General features: G+C 38.7%; 1 protein-coding gene across 2 annotated transcripts in view; it reads left to right on the forward strand.

Moving 5' to 3' along the window:
- The window catches only part of dedd1 (death effector domain-containing 1), a 32,931-nt gene that overhangs the window by 4,124 nt on the left and 12,677 nt on the right, over positions 1 to 16,130 (forward strand). For both annotated transcript variants that reach the window (XM_067448870.1, XM_067448869.1), the window contains exon 4: positions 9,610 to 9,738. In XM_067448870.1, the coding sequence (XP_067304971.1) occupies positions 9,610 to 9,738 (129 nt within the window). The remainder of the gene's footprint in view (positions 1 to 9,609; positions 9,739 to 16,130) is intronic.

The following is a 16,130-nucleotide window of genomic DNA, read 5'->3' on the forward strand; positions in this document are numbered from 1 at the left end:
TTTAGGGTAGCGTTTTCTTCTCCGCGCTTGAGGACGTCACTGCTTTGTGTGCGCTCGTCATTCTTTAGCTCTGCCCACACGATACGCCTCCAGCTGCTCGTTTTTTTCCGGAAAGACTCGGTATTGGAAAGACTGGTTTTCACATTCAAAAATATCATAACTAATAAGTAATATTAGTTATTTTCTTCACTGGTTTTGAGGCATCTCAAAAATGCTGGGATCTGATGGGCGTGAAGCACTGGAGACTTGGAAGTAAACGCCCATGGCTAGGATTGGATAAGATTTGAATATCTTTGAATAATTTATGAGCTTACTCCGCTGTCAGTTCAGTTCACATGAGAGAGGAGAGATTGAGGGAGAAGTGGCAACCAGAATGATTCTCTCGACTAGGGCTGGGCGATATGACGAAATATATCATCTGGACGATAGAAAATGTCTATAGTTTTATATAAGGCTCTATCGCTTACACCACGATAAGGCGTTTACGGCAGAATTTTACGTCAAGATGCATCTCATGCCACGGCATGCCCATGGACGCTGCAATACATAAACAAACATGGAGAAAGACGGTAGTAGACGCGGTTCAGACCAGGGTAATTCTAAGAGTAATTATGCCAGAGTGGTGGCATAAGCGCTCAAAACAAACTTCAGACACAGACGCTGCAACAGGCTTTTACGCGTGGCAAACCATATAGCCATATATTGAAATATTTTAATGGCAGGTGTAGGGATGGCGAAAACTAAACATTTTCTTGACCGACCACCGAGCCTCATAAGCCGGTTGAAACCGGTTAACCGATTAGTTTAAAATATGCTGCGCTATTTGAAATAACAGCCGCGAGCCGCGCTCCCTCTCTCTCTCTCTGTCACACACACACACACACACACACGCACTGTCCTAACGCTGCCACCTCCCTTCCACTCACGTCACTTTTTTTTAAATCCCCCACAGCAGCGCGAAACATGAGTCCCGCAAATGCGGCGCCGAGGAGCTTGTTTGTAATCTGAGGACAATGGCTCCTTAGTTTCGAGATGGTTTGGGTACAAGGTGATCGCGTTGAAAATAAAGGCGTTTGTCTAGCGTAAGAAGCTCATTTGAAACATTGCCGCGGCTCATTTAAGAAAGTGACAGCTCCGAAGAGACGCCGCTTTAGTTCGAGGTAGTGCTAAAAATAATAAAGAAAGATGATCAACACCTTATGTGTTACCAAACCCTTTTTACTTTTTTACTTTTTACTTTTACTTTTTGCAATCCCTGTGAGCGCACAAACCCAAATGCTGTGACGGTCAAATGTTTTTATTGGTTTATTAAGTACAAACAGGCGATTTATGAAAAATTGAGTGCGAGGGGTATGTTCACTTCACACAAAAAGATTTTGGAATGAGATTGCTAACTGTAGTAGCGTTTAGTCCACTGTATAATAGTCTAATTTAGAGATCACTTTGTTTTTTTTTAACCGACAACTTTGATCGGTTAACGTTGATACGGTCAACCATCGGTCAAACGGTCATCGGTTAACATCCCTAGGCAGCCAACAGTCTTGCTTGAATAAAAAGGTTTTAAATAAAATAAAAATGTAATCCATACTACCTTTATTTGTTTTGTATATCATTTCAAACTGCATTTCCACATTGCAATTTTGTATAGACTATTCATAAACTGAATTAACAGAAAAATTGCTATATCGTTATGTATATCGTTATCGGGATATCAAATGAGCTATATCGAGATATGAAATTTTGGCCATATCACCCAGCCCTACTCTCGACCACAGGGCTCGTAAACGTCTTTATCAAACAAACAATGATTTATTTCTCATCGACCCACGATTGCTTGGACTACTTTTTTTATATTACACATAGCCCACAAGACGATATAAGCGTGAACATGTTCGGCGCGCACGCTGCCCTTCAGATGTCAACTCGAGAGCGAGAGAGAGAATAGCAGAACAAGAACGGAATATAATGACATTCATCGGCCTGCCCTGGCCCATGTGTCTGAGTCCAGCGTGCTAAAGTTATGCTCTGTTAGACATGTACACATAAGCAAAACGACCTATAACAATGCAATACTATTACATATAAAAACACGTTTTACTCACATAAGTGTGATCCAAATCCAGCATCGACCGGAGATTTGTTTATAAACGATTCCGCAGTGAAATGAAGTATCATACATTCCTAATATTATGATCCGAAGGAAGCTTATGCAGCGACTGTGTTCTTCCACAATATCTTGCTTAATATCTTCTTCCACATGTTATTTTCTGCTGGCTTGTTATCGACCAAACAGCTCAATGAGTCTGTAGACAGGGCTACTAAATTACACGTTCTGTATAGTTGTGTTTTGTCACGCAGTGAATTAATGATGAAGCACTGGACCGTTTGCTGAGCCTGGTGTCTATAAAAGCTTTTCTTTGACTAACAAGAAAGTTTTCAGGTCTGAAACTTAGAGGATATTCTTATATTACCATTAGGGATGTGCATTTCAAGCAAAAATAATATTCGATGATCGCTGGGAATTATTCGAATATTATTCGAAAATCGCACCCCTCCCCCGCATGCACGCAAACTGGCATAGGTATATCCTTAAATAAAAGCCTTTGGTCAATTAAACGCCGGGTCTCTGATAGTGGCGTGGTCAGCACAAACAAATAAAGGCCGGGGGGAAATGTGTGTATAATCTCCTAAATGCCTTTAATTTAATGTGCACTCAAGTTCATCGTGTAGGCTACAGTAGGGTTGTGCCGTGAAGGCTGACCAACATCACGCAATCATCCTGATGCCACGCCCGTTCTTGCGAGTGCGACACACACTAATTCTATATAGTCTCTTCTATAGTTAACCTAAAAACTTTGTAGGGATGGCTCTGTAAATTAAATTGAGAATATAACTGATGCATTTATACCATTTTAAATAGGCTTAACGATGAGATATGAGATCTGTGAAAATACCGTGTCAGGCAGGCTACACAAATATTGATCTTCTCGTCTTTTTTATACGTCTTAAACACTATTCGCACGGGATTAGTATTATCTAGGGACCTCTGTGATTTAGAAATTACTCCCCCACATCTGCGTTTTGCGTGGCACGCATTCGCACGGGATAAGCCTGTGATTTTACTCGAATTTACTGACTTATTACCCGGATATGATGTCAAGACTTCGTTATAGATATAGCTGTATGAAATCATTAAACAGGCGTCCATTTCGTTTTGATTATTTTATAGTAATAAATAAACATAATTTCGTTTTTTATTTATTACGCAAAACTCAGATGTGGGGAATTAGCCTAATTGAGGTCCCTAGATAATACTAATCCCGTGCGTATAATTCTATAGCCTACTCTGCATTTAACTTAAAAAATATTTTATTTTGTACACAGAACAAACAGAATAGAATAGGCTTCAAAATAAACTATGTTGATGAAATATTGTAAAGTGGTCATGAACTATAGGCTACACGAACGACCGTTAATAAAAATAGGCAAAATCAAGAATGAATAGGCCGTATCTCCGAGAAAAGTGCGTCAACCTATTGGAAGCACGGGTGAGTAATTAGTTTGGTCAGAAAAATAACTAAATTATAGTTAAAAAAATTATGTAAAGCGACATATAAAGTGCATAAACTCTTACGTGGAAGGAAGCTTTTTTCCCCTCACGTGCAACGATAGCCTTTAGAAAGCGCGGAGTCATTAATTGGGTTAAAAAAATAACGAAATTATATATATTTTTTAATAGAAAATAATATTTATGTAAAGAAATATACTAAATTAAAAAGTGCTTAAAAGTACACTACTCTTAATGGAAGGAAGCTTTTTCTCTCACGTGCAACCTAAAGCACTGAGTAGGCTAATTAGTTGGGTTAGTAAAATAACGAAATTACAGTTTAAGGATAAAAAATATTTATGTAAAGAGATATAGTAAAATAAAAAGTGTTTAAAAGTGCACAACTATTCTCAAGTGGAAGGAACCTTTTTCCCTCATGCGCAATATAGAAAGCGCAGATGCATCATTAGTTGGGTTGGAAAAATAACGAGATCAGTTTTTTAAAGTAGACAATAATATGTATGTAAAGAGATAGCCTATATTAAAATAAAAAGTGCTTAAAAATAGGCTATACAACTCTTAAGTGGAAGAAGGCTTTTTTCCCCTCACGTGCAACCAGACGGTGGAAAGCGGAGTCTGGTTCGGCTAAAATAACCTCACGTGCAACCTATATAAAAAATTAGGCGAGGAATAAGCATTTTACATTTTTCTCAATGCTTGTTACCGATTAGGCTACAGTAATTCTGACCGAAATTGCTTTTTCGACTTTCTAGCTTGTTGTTGTATAAATGGTGATATGTTTGCATGTTTCGAAAAAAAAAAAAAAAAAAAAATCAATGATAGATATCTGTCCACTGGAACGTTATCGCTTTTATTCGCTATTAATTTAAAACGGTTTAAAGGCTACATATATGAAGAAAGAGAGGGAGAGAGACCAATGGTGACTGTTTAATTCATGATGGTATAGTTAACAATTAATTCACTGTAATGTGGATAAACGCGCTGTCCATGAATCTGTCGTCAGTGCCATTTTTTCAACTATCCCTAACTGACTGTGCAGCTCCCTTACATGGTCATCAAAAAGTTTCTCCAGTCTGACAGTGATCGTCTTTCTAGACGGGACAGTAAACTCGGGTTCTACAAACTCCATCAGACTTCTAACCCTTTCCTTCTACAAAGCTGATCAGAAGCATATCTTTAGCGATCATCTTCGTGATGAGGGCCGTTGTTTGCTCTGCCCGTCTAGCATCCGACTTGGTTGATCGGATCATAAAACTAGCCACTGATTGCTGCTGACCTGTGGATGGACCTGCTGGGTATTTTGCTCTCAGATGACTGTGCATTGTAGTGGTTGACCTATGATAAGCAAGCATCGCATGGCAGAGTTTGCACTGCACTTCTTTTTCATTAATTTTATTATAAGAACTCCACACAGAACTCTTATTCATCGTGACTCTACGTAGTGTGCATGATGATGTATTATTTTTTTTGTTTTGTGAAAATTGATTGACAGCTTTTACGTGCGGTTTTGACAGCGCGCGCCACCCGCTGGTTACATTAACACGTCACCACCGCATCAGCGCAGCAAACCTGGATTTTTTCTAGACGACAATCACACAGCCTATTCGATATTCTATAGTTAAATCAACTAATCGAATATTCGAAAATCGTGACTCATCCCTAATTACCATGACCTTTTATATATCAATAGCTCAAGGTAAAGTTGATTTCTCAATTCATCACCCCTTTAAATCATTTAAGTTCATTTTTTTTCTCATTAATGTACACACAGCACCCCATTTTGACAGAAAATTAAAGAATTGTTGACATTTTTGCAGATTTGTTAAAAAAGGAAACCTTAAATTTCACATGTCCTAAGTATTCAGACCGTTTGTTCAGTATCCCTCCAGACCTCCCCCCTTCTCTTTTTTCACTGAACTCTAACCCCCTGACCCTCCCCCCGACTAAAAGGGATTAAAGACTGTTCTGTGCACTTTATCGTTTTAACAGACTGTATAAGCTCATCTGCACTACACTATTATTATCATATTGTTATTATTATAATACCTGCACTTTTTTTTTGTATTTAACATACATTTATTTTACATTATATACAGGACCTTCTCAAAAAATTAGCATATTGTGATAAAAGTTCATTATTTTCCATAATGTAATGATAAAAATTAAACTTTCATATATTTTAGATTCATTGCACACCAACTGAAATATTTCAGGTCTTTTATTGTTTAAATACTAATGATTTTGGCATACAGCTCATGAAAACCCAAAATTCCTATCTCAAAAAATTAGCATATCTTGAAAAGGTTCTCTAAACGAGCTATTAACCTAATCATCTGAATCAACAAATTAACTCTAAACACCTGCAAGTGATTCCTGAGGCTTTTAAAAACTCTCAGCCTGGTTCATTACTCAAAACCGCAATCATGGGTAAGACTGCCGACCTGACTGCTGTCCAGAAGGCCATCATTGACACCCTCAAGCGCGAGGGTAAGACACAGAAAGAAATTTCTGAATGAATAAGCTGTTCCCAGAGTGCTGTATCAAGGCTGCAAAATGAGAAGAGGTGACTGGACCCTGAGGAAGATTGTGGAGAAGGACCGATTCCAGACCTTGGGGGACCTGCGGAAGCAGTGGACTGAGTCTGGAGTAGAAACATCCAGAGCCTCTGTGCACAGGTGTGTTCAGGAAATGGGCTACAGGTGCCGCATTCCCCAGGTCAAGCCACTTTTGAACCAGAAACAGCGGCAGAAGCGCCTGACCTGGGCTACAGAGTAGCAGCACTGGACTGTTGCTCAAATTTTGCATGTCATTCTGAAATCAAGGAGCCAGAGTCTGGAGGAAGACTGGGAAGAAGGAAATGCCAAAATGCCTGAAGTCCTGTGTCAAGTACCAACAGTCAGTGATGGTCTGGGGTGCCATGTCAGCTGCTGGTGTCGGTCCACTGTGTTTTATCAAGGGCAGGGTCAATGCAGCTAGCTATCAGGAGATTTTGGAGCACTTCATGCTTCCATCTGCTGAAAAGCTTCATGGAGATGAAGATTTTGTTTTCCAGCACGACCTGGCACCTGCTCACAGTGCCAAAACCACTGGTAAATGGTTTACTGACATGGTATTACCTGCCCAATATGCAGGGCAGGGCTGGGACAGTCATGTGACACCTACCATAGGTGTGAGATCGTCACCGCCATCACCACAAAAACAAACAAAAAAACAACATTTACATGCAGCCTTCATATTTTTTCATATTGTTCACTTTATTGTGATGGACGATGACATCGTCGTTTTTTTTTTTTTTTCTGTATAAAAATATATTATTTATTAAAGGCTACTCTGTATTTTATCTCTTTACATAAATACTATTTTCTACTTAAAAAATATAATTTTATTTTACTAACCCAAATAAGGACTCATCCACACGGTGTTGTTTAAACAAATATTACATTTTCTTATGTTCTTAAGATTACCATTATTTACTTATAATCATTTAAATGTTTTACAGGCTAGAGTATTGTTTCACTGATGGAAAATAAACACGCATGCTTATGAAAGGGATGTTTGAGCGTTTATTATTTTAAAATATAGGCTATATATATCTGGCATAGACTAAAGTACCGTATTTTCCGGACTATAAGTCGCTCCGGAGTATAAGTCGCATCAGTCAAAAAATGCGTCATGACGCGGAAAAAAACATATATAAGTCGCACTGGACTATAAGTCGCATTAGGACAGAGCTGGAGCCGCGCGCATGCGAGCACGCGAGCACCCGCGCGCGCATGCGAGCACCTGCTCGCGTGCACTCGCTCGTGCCCGCTTCACTGCATAACCCGAGCAGAAGAAAGAAAGTTTGAAGTGAGTGAGAAACTTGTAAGGGACTGGCGAAAAGCAGAGGTTACTTTAACTGTGATGAAGAAGAAAAAGAAATCTACTTGCGGACTGTAAGCAAGATGGCCAGATCTGAAGGAACGAGTCCACAGACGCTTGAACTCTCTGCCGGGAGAGGCGCAGCCGCGCGAGACGAACGCTGTGAGACTCGTTCTCCGCTGCATGTTTTACTACATGCTGTTTGTGTTTTGCAGAATAACATTTTCTTTATGGGGGCATTTTGTTTGTGTTCAGTCTTTCTAAGTTGTTGTCTATAAGTAAATATTAGGCTACAGGAGCAGCATAGAGCGCATTCTCGCGACTATATGTTTATTCTTGTCAGTCAGTATGAATTAAATTTGATATATAAGTCGCACCTGACTATAAGTCGCAGGACCAGCCAAACTATGAAAAAAAGTGCGACTTATAGTCCGGAAAATACGGTATTTAAAATAGCATATGCATTAGTTATACTCTCAATTTAATTTACAGAGCAAGCTATAGAAGAAGATTAGTGTGTGTCGCACTCACAACAAGATGCGCAACAGGGAGCGTGGCATCAGGGTTTGAAAGCGGTTTACTGCGAAAATGTCTTGCTTTTAAACTGCGGTAAGAAAAAATCCATACTGTCCCAGCCCTAATGCTGGGAGATTAATTTGGAAACAAGGGTTTACAGATCACAATACAAGCGGGAGAGGCCTCATATTACGATTGCAGATGATCAACACTGATCAACAGATGATCAACACCTCCAGGATCAACACTGTTCATGTACCACAGGGTTAGATTAAATTAATTTACATTTAACCAACCATTTTAATATTGAGAGATGAACTGAAATGTAGATCATCGTTTATGTGTTTTTGATCTAACTTACACCGTTACATGACATGAGAACAGTTATACCCATTTTCCACCAAGGCAGTGCTGGTGCTAGTTCAGAGCGAGAGCCTAGTTTCAAATCGATTCTTTGTCTTTCCATAGTCAAAGCACCAGCTCCAAGCCAGGAAAAGTGGTTCTTAAATAGCACCAAAACATTGCTGGGCTAGAAGTAAGAACCGATTGCGTCAGCGGCTGTGGGCGGCATACCATGATCAACAAGATGAACACAAACTTGTGACCATCATTTTTTAAATAGCAGCTAATCAAGCTAACAGCTGCTCTATTGCAATCTCCGTCTATACAAATCATGGAGAGCTGCACAGATGCGTTGGATGTAGGGTCATAAAGCCATGAGCCATTGAGGGAAGACTCGTTCGAGTTGCATCGGCACGCGCTGTGCAGACCAATTGCGTATGTCAAGATATGATATCAAGGTCCTGCCTATACTTCTGCCTAATCATCAATTTTTGTGAATTTAGCAGTTATGGAAATTTAGAAATTAAAGCTCACATCTCTTCCTAAAGTTCTCAATAATGTCAGTTGGTGCCTCAGCGACAACTTCACTCAGAGAAGCTGTCAATCTCAGCTGTCAATCAAAGGTCACACCCATAGACTGTTAAAAAAAAAAGAAAGAAAAAAAAGATATAGTTGTAGTGTCCGTGACGTCCGTGACGGTTTTAGAAGAGCAGTTTTGAAGCATTAAGTCGGCCGTTGCCATCTTGGCAGCGCGTCACTCCCTGATAACTGAAAATGGGCAAAGAGGCAGGACATGGAGCTGAGGTGACGTGACGTGATGACTAATAGATAGCAGACAAACAGCAATCCACCTGTCACTCTAGTTGCCACACCCTTAATTATGATGAACTTTAAGGCTTAATATAATTTAAATTAATAAATTAGTTTTCACCCCACTCACACAGTTGTCATGAAGGGTAAAATTAGCTGTTTAGACCAAAGCCACAATTTGTACCAGGCTGTAAACATTTTTTTTTTTTTTCTGCTATAAAGTTGGTTATTTCAACATGGGGCTCAGTGAGATTCTGCTCCATTCTGAAGCCTGTCCCTTGTGGCCAGTCGATGAATTGCAGTTTAAGTTGCTTCCGTATTGGCTTCAACAGAAACTGGGAGAGGTTGCGACTTGGTGACTCTTTTATAGCGTCTAATAAATAAATAACAAAGTAACAGCATGATTTTAAATCACCTACACAGATACACACAGAGATACATTGAGATTTACGATATATATATACCTAGATTTAATTATCATGTGTATTAATCTGTTGTCATACCCGTATCAGGGGCTGGCTCTTCTGTGACACCAACCACCCCTGTCCGACGGAAGCGAGGTAGAGGTAACCACTGGAGAAGAAAATCTGGGGGAAAGCCTGAAATCCAGCTTCAACCAGCACCCAACAAAGTGACCTGTGGTAAGAACACATTCTGTACTCTGTTACACTTTTTCTGTCACTTAATCTCTCTTACCAGCATTCTCTGAATATATAAATCTCTACCTTTTCATTTCTACTTTTGGGTGAATTTACAGAATCTATACAATTTTCTAGAGCTGATAATTTCTGAGTGCACTTCAGCAGTTTATAATTAACCATATAATTAATCATTCATTCATTAGTGCCTGAACACCTAATCAGAATGAAAGTGTCAACCCATCACACAATAGGTCCATGTTAAACGTATGTCATCTCCATTCATCCCTTTGTGAATTCCCTGCACACTGCACTATTATGACTTTGAGTTTCATCTGACTGGACTCAAAGGGTGCTCACACCAAAGCCTCTTTATGCTTTTGCTAGATGGGAGCTGTCCTGCCATCAGGGCATTGCTAAAATCTCTTCAGAACAGAGCACTTGAGACACACTGAGTGGCAATAATGGCACAGTAGGTAAGGAAATACCAAACTATTTGTTAGGAAAGAAGGATTGTGTGAGGCATTTATTTTCTGCAAGGAGTGTTTTTCTGGGACATTCAAGTCTCAAAATACCAGTGGCCTCAATTTACCTCATGCTCCAATTTGCTGTAAAGCATTAAAACAAGTTTTTCTGTATAATGCCCTTGTGGGAGCTGAATGTCTCATAATGACATTTAATACAGATACTTATGTCTATGGTAATTTTGCTTTAATTTATTCGTTTTTGTCACTATATTAGGTTTTTTTTTCTTTGCAACGGTGCAGATTCATCTCCCTATAATCATTTTATCTGCATGATTTTGCCTCCTTTCAACACTTCATCTTTGGCTTCCCAGTGCTGCATCTGGTGTTACTAAAATATGAATATTATGTTGGTTTTGTTGACAGGAATAAGATTTTCACTTTAAATGTGTGGATTCTTTCTAAATATCTGTCTGATGCATGAGCCACACACGGATGAAAATCAGGGAACTATTAAAATATTTTTTTCATCTATTATAATCATTGATTTTAAAAGGATAAAACTATACAAATGTAGAGGAGTTATGTTACGTTTACTCAAATATCTGCATCCAGCCTTATTTATGCATAAGGGTGCCATCTTGTTTTGTGTGTGAGTCAGGCTCTAGACATGCTCTTTGTCCACCTCATTGCGCCAAGATGCGCAGTACCTGTCAGTTTCACTCTATTGTTACAGATGCTTATTGACCCTTTATATCTGCCTGTACTAAGACTGCATGGCTTTGGTAACCTTCCTCATTACGTGCACTGCGGGGGTTCTTAAACCCTCAATTGAAGCTGCTTATTTCCTTGCATATTCATGTCTCCTGCTCAAAGCATTTAGCTTTTGCTAAAAGCAACAAGCAAATCCAAAGTTGTAAATGTTTTGATTATAGTCTGTTATGTACTTAGTATCCCAGTAGAAGTTGCTCTTATTAGTTAAAAGTAACATAGTAGAGGTCTGCACGGGATGAATTTTTTTTGGTCCTGGTCCGGATAGATTCCATCTCATCCTGGTGTCTATACGCTATTTTTCCAATTTCACTACACACGACTCTTTAGATCTCCAGTAACAGACTTCTACATTCTGTTATAATTAGATAATTATTTTTTGCGGTAGCCCATGAGTGATTTCTTTCTCCTACTTCCCGCACACACACCTCTCCCGCATCCAAGCAATTCAAAACTTGTGGATTGCAGACCTCTATAAAAGTTATATGGTGCAGCACAATAGTGCTTAATAGTTTATATATTCCCTTCTCATCAGAAACAACATTGTATAATTAATATTTGGTTAAAGATTGCATTTTTATACCCAATAGACCTGAGTCAGGGTAGTGCCACATTTAACTTTTGACAGTGATGGCGAGAAGTAAAGTGTGTACAATGGATTGTACTGTTGTTTAACAACATAACTGAACTTCAGTCTTAATGAAGAAGAAAAAAAAAAAAAAAAAAACCTTTTAATAGTATCTCTTATATGATCTGGGACTTATATCGTCTGTGCCATTGTAAAGACCGTAACTCGCACAGCCTCGTTTTTATCCGCCTTAAATTCAATATGGTGTCTAACCTGACTAAGGTCTATTGTAGTTGTGATCAGTGTTGGGGACAACTCATTACAAGTAACTTGAGTTACGTAGTCGGATTACGCTTTTAAGTAACTAGTAAAGTAATGCATTACTTTTAAAATTTACAACAAAATATCAGTTACTTAAAAATAAAAATAAAAAAAAAAGTTACTGTCACATTTATTAGAGTGAGAAAAATCGAAGGTAAGTAAAGTACAGAGTAGGGCTGGGACAACGCGTCGACGTCATCGATGACGTCGACGCAAAAAATACGTCGACGCAAAATATGCGCGTCGATTCGTCAGACTCAAAATAAAGATGGCGGCGCCGGAGAGTAGTAGCAACCATAGATGTACATAATAAAGTATATTATGTAATTAAGTATATTATTTATTATGTATATCTATGGTAGCAACACGAGTGGCTCCTCAGACTTTCAGAAGTGCAAGGCTTGAGGGGTGGCCACAGTCTATGGGGTTGGCGCGCGGTGCGCACGGAGAATCACAGGCATGCGCGCACGCGTTTTGTTGTCACGGCTACATAAACAAATTTCTGCACACAGGAAGACAGATGTTTTGGTAATATTTGATGTGTTTTAATCACAAAAACAAACGTTTGCATCAAGTGAAAGCATCGGACACATTGGCTACGTTACCTACATAATAAGCTGTTTTAAATTTAAAATGTTCAATGTCTAATCGCGCTGATGTGACCGAGGGTATCCATCCTCTAAGTGAGCAGTTTCATCCCAGGACTATTCCGGTTTTAAACGGAGTATTGGCGCCCGTAATGCACTCTACATGTAACTTTTTTCACTGTCATGCCGCGGATGCGCGTGGCGTTTCTGTTGCGGGTCAGCCACGGGGCTGCGTGGTGTTTTCTCTGCCTTTGCACACTAGAAGCGTGTCTGACGCGGCGCTGCTGCTGCTATTGATGCGGAGGGAAGCCCTATTCCTAATGTTAAACATAAATAGCCTACTGATACAGCAAAGAAAACGTCGGGAGTAGCCACATATCTATGGTATTGACGGCAAAATAGGCTACAGAATATTTCGTTCTGTATTGACAGTTGCAATATTTCAAAATCGATCATTGACGTTTTTTTATTATTACAATTAGGCCTATATATTTGCATTTATGTAAACCTACAGACTTTCAAACATGAAAATGTAATTTAATAATATGTATTCGTGTCAAAATGATATATAAACATCTTTTCCTATTCTATTTTGCCTGGAGACGCTCCCAACACGTGAAAAATAGGCGCTCTTCTATTTCCAGCATGCGCGTTTTCCGCGCGTCACAGGCAGTGTGCAAACTCCAACCTGTTAACATGGGAGCCAAAAACAAAAACGGACACGCCACGCAGCCGAGACGCTCACGCTTGCAGTGTCCCCGGATTTGATTAACCAACTTGTTGATATTTAATCGATGGGCATAGCATGTAGGCTGAGCTGCATACATAGAAAAATCGTATAATATGTTTCTTTGTTGTAGGTTAATACTTATTTATTTGTGTGTGTGTGTGTGTGTGTGTGTGTGTGTAGCCTACTTTATGTTTTCAAGGTTTTATTGAATGCATTGCTCTTGTATAGTCTTACTTTGGAATTTTAAGAGCAATAAACATATATTGCAATGTTAAGGAATTCGTTTTTTCATTCAGATAATTAAATCAACATGTATAAATTGCTATTAGGCAATTAATGGGGAGATAATCGGTAATCGAATCGAATCGTAACCGAATCGGACAGGAAAAATTAATCGTTAGATTAATCGATGCATCGAAAAAATAAACGCTAGATTAATCGTTTAAAAAATAATCGTTTATCCCAGCCCTAGTACAGAGGCATTATGTGTAAACATGTTATTGCAGTTCTAGACTAAATATGAGCATTTATTCATCTCACCTGTACAAAAAAGTTGAAGTATTTTTCTCAGAATTAATAAAATCGGTCAAATGCAGAACCAGAATACTTTGAAAACCTCCAATAATTAAATATTAAATAAAAAAATATATTTTTATGCATTTAATCTACCTTTATTGACCAATGTCTTTCTACTGATTTTCAACGAAAATTCAGTTAAACCATGAGCAAACATTTAAATACTTTTTTTGTTTTTATGAAGTAAGTGTTGAAGCTTTTTCTCCTGCATCCTATTCTTCCATTATCCAGAATGGAACCACAGCTAGAAGTTTTGTATGAGCTGCGCCCTCTACTGTATATGCGTAAATTCACGTTTTTACCTCAGCCTTAGGCTTATTATTTCAGTTTTGGTGTAAAGAGGTTTGCACAGAAATATAACATGTTTTGTTATAAAAAAAAAACAAAAAAAACAACAACATCAAAAAACAGGCTATGTGAGGAAAAATAACGCATGTAACACATTCCTTTAAAAAAAAAGAAAATTAACTGTTATTGAATTAGTTCCCTTGTAAAGGAGTAGCGCAATATTTAAATGCATTAATTTTCAAAGTAACTTTCCCCAACACTGGCTGTGATCATTTGTGTACAAAAAACAATGTTTCAATTGGGCTTTAGACTTGCTTCAATCCACCTGCTTCCTTCATGGTTCGATTTATAGACAGAAAAGTACACCCATGTTCTTTGTTTTTATTTCTGTCACATTTTTCATCAATTTCTCTATCCCTTTTTCTGTTCCTTTTCATTTTCCTTTGGATAAGCAGTTTTCGTGTGAATAACTCCTGTGGTGTGCCTGAAAGAGATTATTGAGTATTGGGCCACTGAGACTGAGCTTAATCAGCCTGTATTTCCTGGTGTTTCTTATCCAGTAAAAAACTGATTATTGTCATTCCACTTCTTATTTAAATCATCGATCCTCTCACCTCTGTAACTGAGCTTTGATGCAGCAAAAGCTAATCTACTTTCTGCACTGACCCTTTGTTTAGTGTGGTGAGAATCCTTTGTGCCCTAACTTGCCTTACCTCTCCCTTAAACATTAGGTTACACTGCACTGTGAGCTTTTTTTGGCCTATAAAATGTTCATAAAACAAACTTCAAATGGTTGCAATCTCAAATGGTTACATGTAAATTCTCTATCGACTATGAGATCCAGCCTAGAAATGCTTGTTGTTCAGTTTCTCTCAGACAACAAGTTCTGCTATGCCATGACTGACCTTTGAACTTTCACCTTTGTTTTACTCCTGAACTAGCTGAACATGCTGTTTGCTGTGTTGACTCCACATTTGATCTTGGCAGGTTGACTCAAGAATGAGTAGGAAAAGCAGGAGAATGGATAGAGTGAAAGAGACAGAGCTCACAACAAAAACAAGTGTGTGCTGTCCGCTCTGTGCGATCATACACAGTCAAGACATGTGTGTGATTTAACTCACGCGCCTGGTCCATGTCCTAAGGTAAAGAACCCCCTTCCTAACTCGCATAGGCGGAGGGGTGAATCTAATACTCTGTGTTCAAATGTGTTCAAATGTCCACTTCCCCAGTTACATGTGCTAAACGATGAACTAGAATTGGGAAAAAATAGGAACAAAATCCTCTCTGGAGGGGTTGTTGGCCTCAGTGTTTCACAGAACTGACTCAAAGAATTCATGAAAAATTACTTGGAAATTTATGGGAGTCCATTGGGTGCATCCTGATAATTTGTCTATATTACACCAACATTACACGACATGAAATTACTCTATTTTCAGCGTGTTCAAAAACAAGCCATTGTACAGTCGTTGGCCAAACTAAGCGGCAAAGCTCCGTTTTGCGATGTTTTGTCCTCAAAAATCTCCTCTGTGAACCTTTGTTGGAGCAGTTCTGAGGAAAATGACCCAACAGTTCTTGTTTAGACCCATCCCAGTGTTTGTGTGTTTTCAGCATTCAAACTTTAAGAAAAGTTAAAGGGTTAATTCACCCAAAAATGAAAATTACCCCATGATTTACCCACCCTTAAGCCATCCAAGGTGTTTATGACTTTCGGACCAATACAATCGGAATTGTATTAAAAATGTCCTAGCTAATCCAAGCTTTATAATGGCTGTAAAGGGGAGCCCAACATTTTAAACTGCACCTATTTTGTCATTATAGATTCATTTATTATTGTGCAAAAATATATATACGTACAATCTTACACACCTTGAGTCGTTAGCGACCCTATACAATTTTGACAAAAATGAGTGTAAAAACAGACATTCAATTATAATGCTTTTTTTTTTCTTGTTATTTAAGGGTTAATGTAAAACATATATCTCTGCCAGACCCACTTCCGCATTCAACTTGAGAAAAAAGCGTAACTGGCGTGCCTGTGACGTATGATGTCAGTTATAGTGTAGCCGTTTTGAACTGCGAGAGGCATTACA

The sequence above is a fragment of the Pseudorasbora parva genome, chromosome 7 (assembly GCF_024679245.1).
Source record: "Pseudorasbora parva isolate DD20220531a chromosome 7, ASM2467924v1, whole genome shotgun sequence".
In the NCBI taxonomy this organism is placed as follows: Eukaryota; Metazoa; Chordata; class Actinopteri; order Cypriniformes; family Gobionidae; genus Pseudorasbora; species Pseudorasbora parva.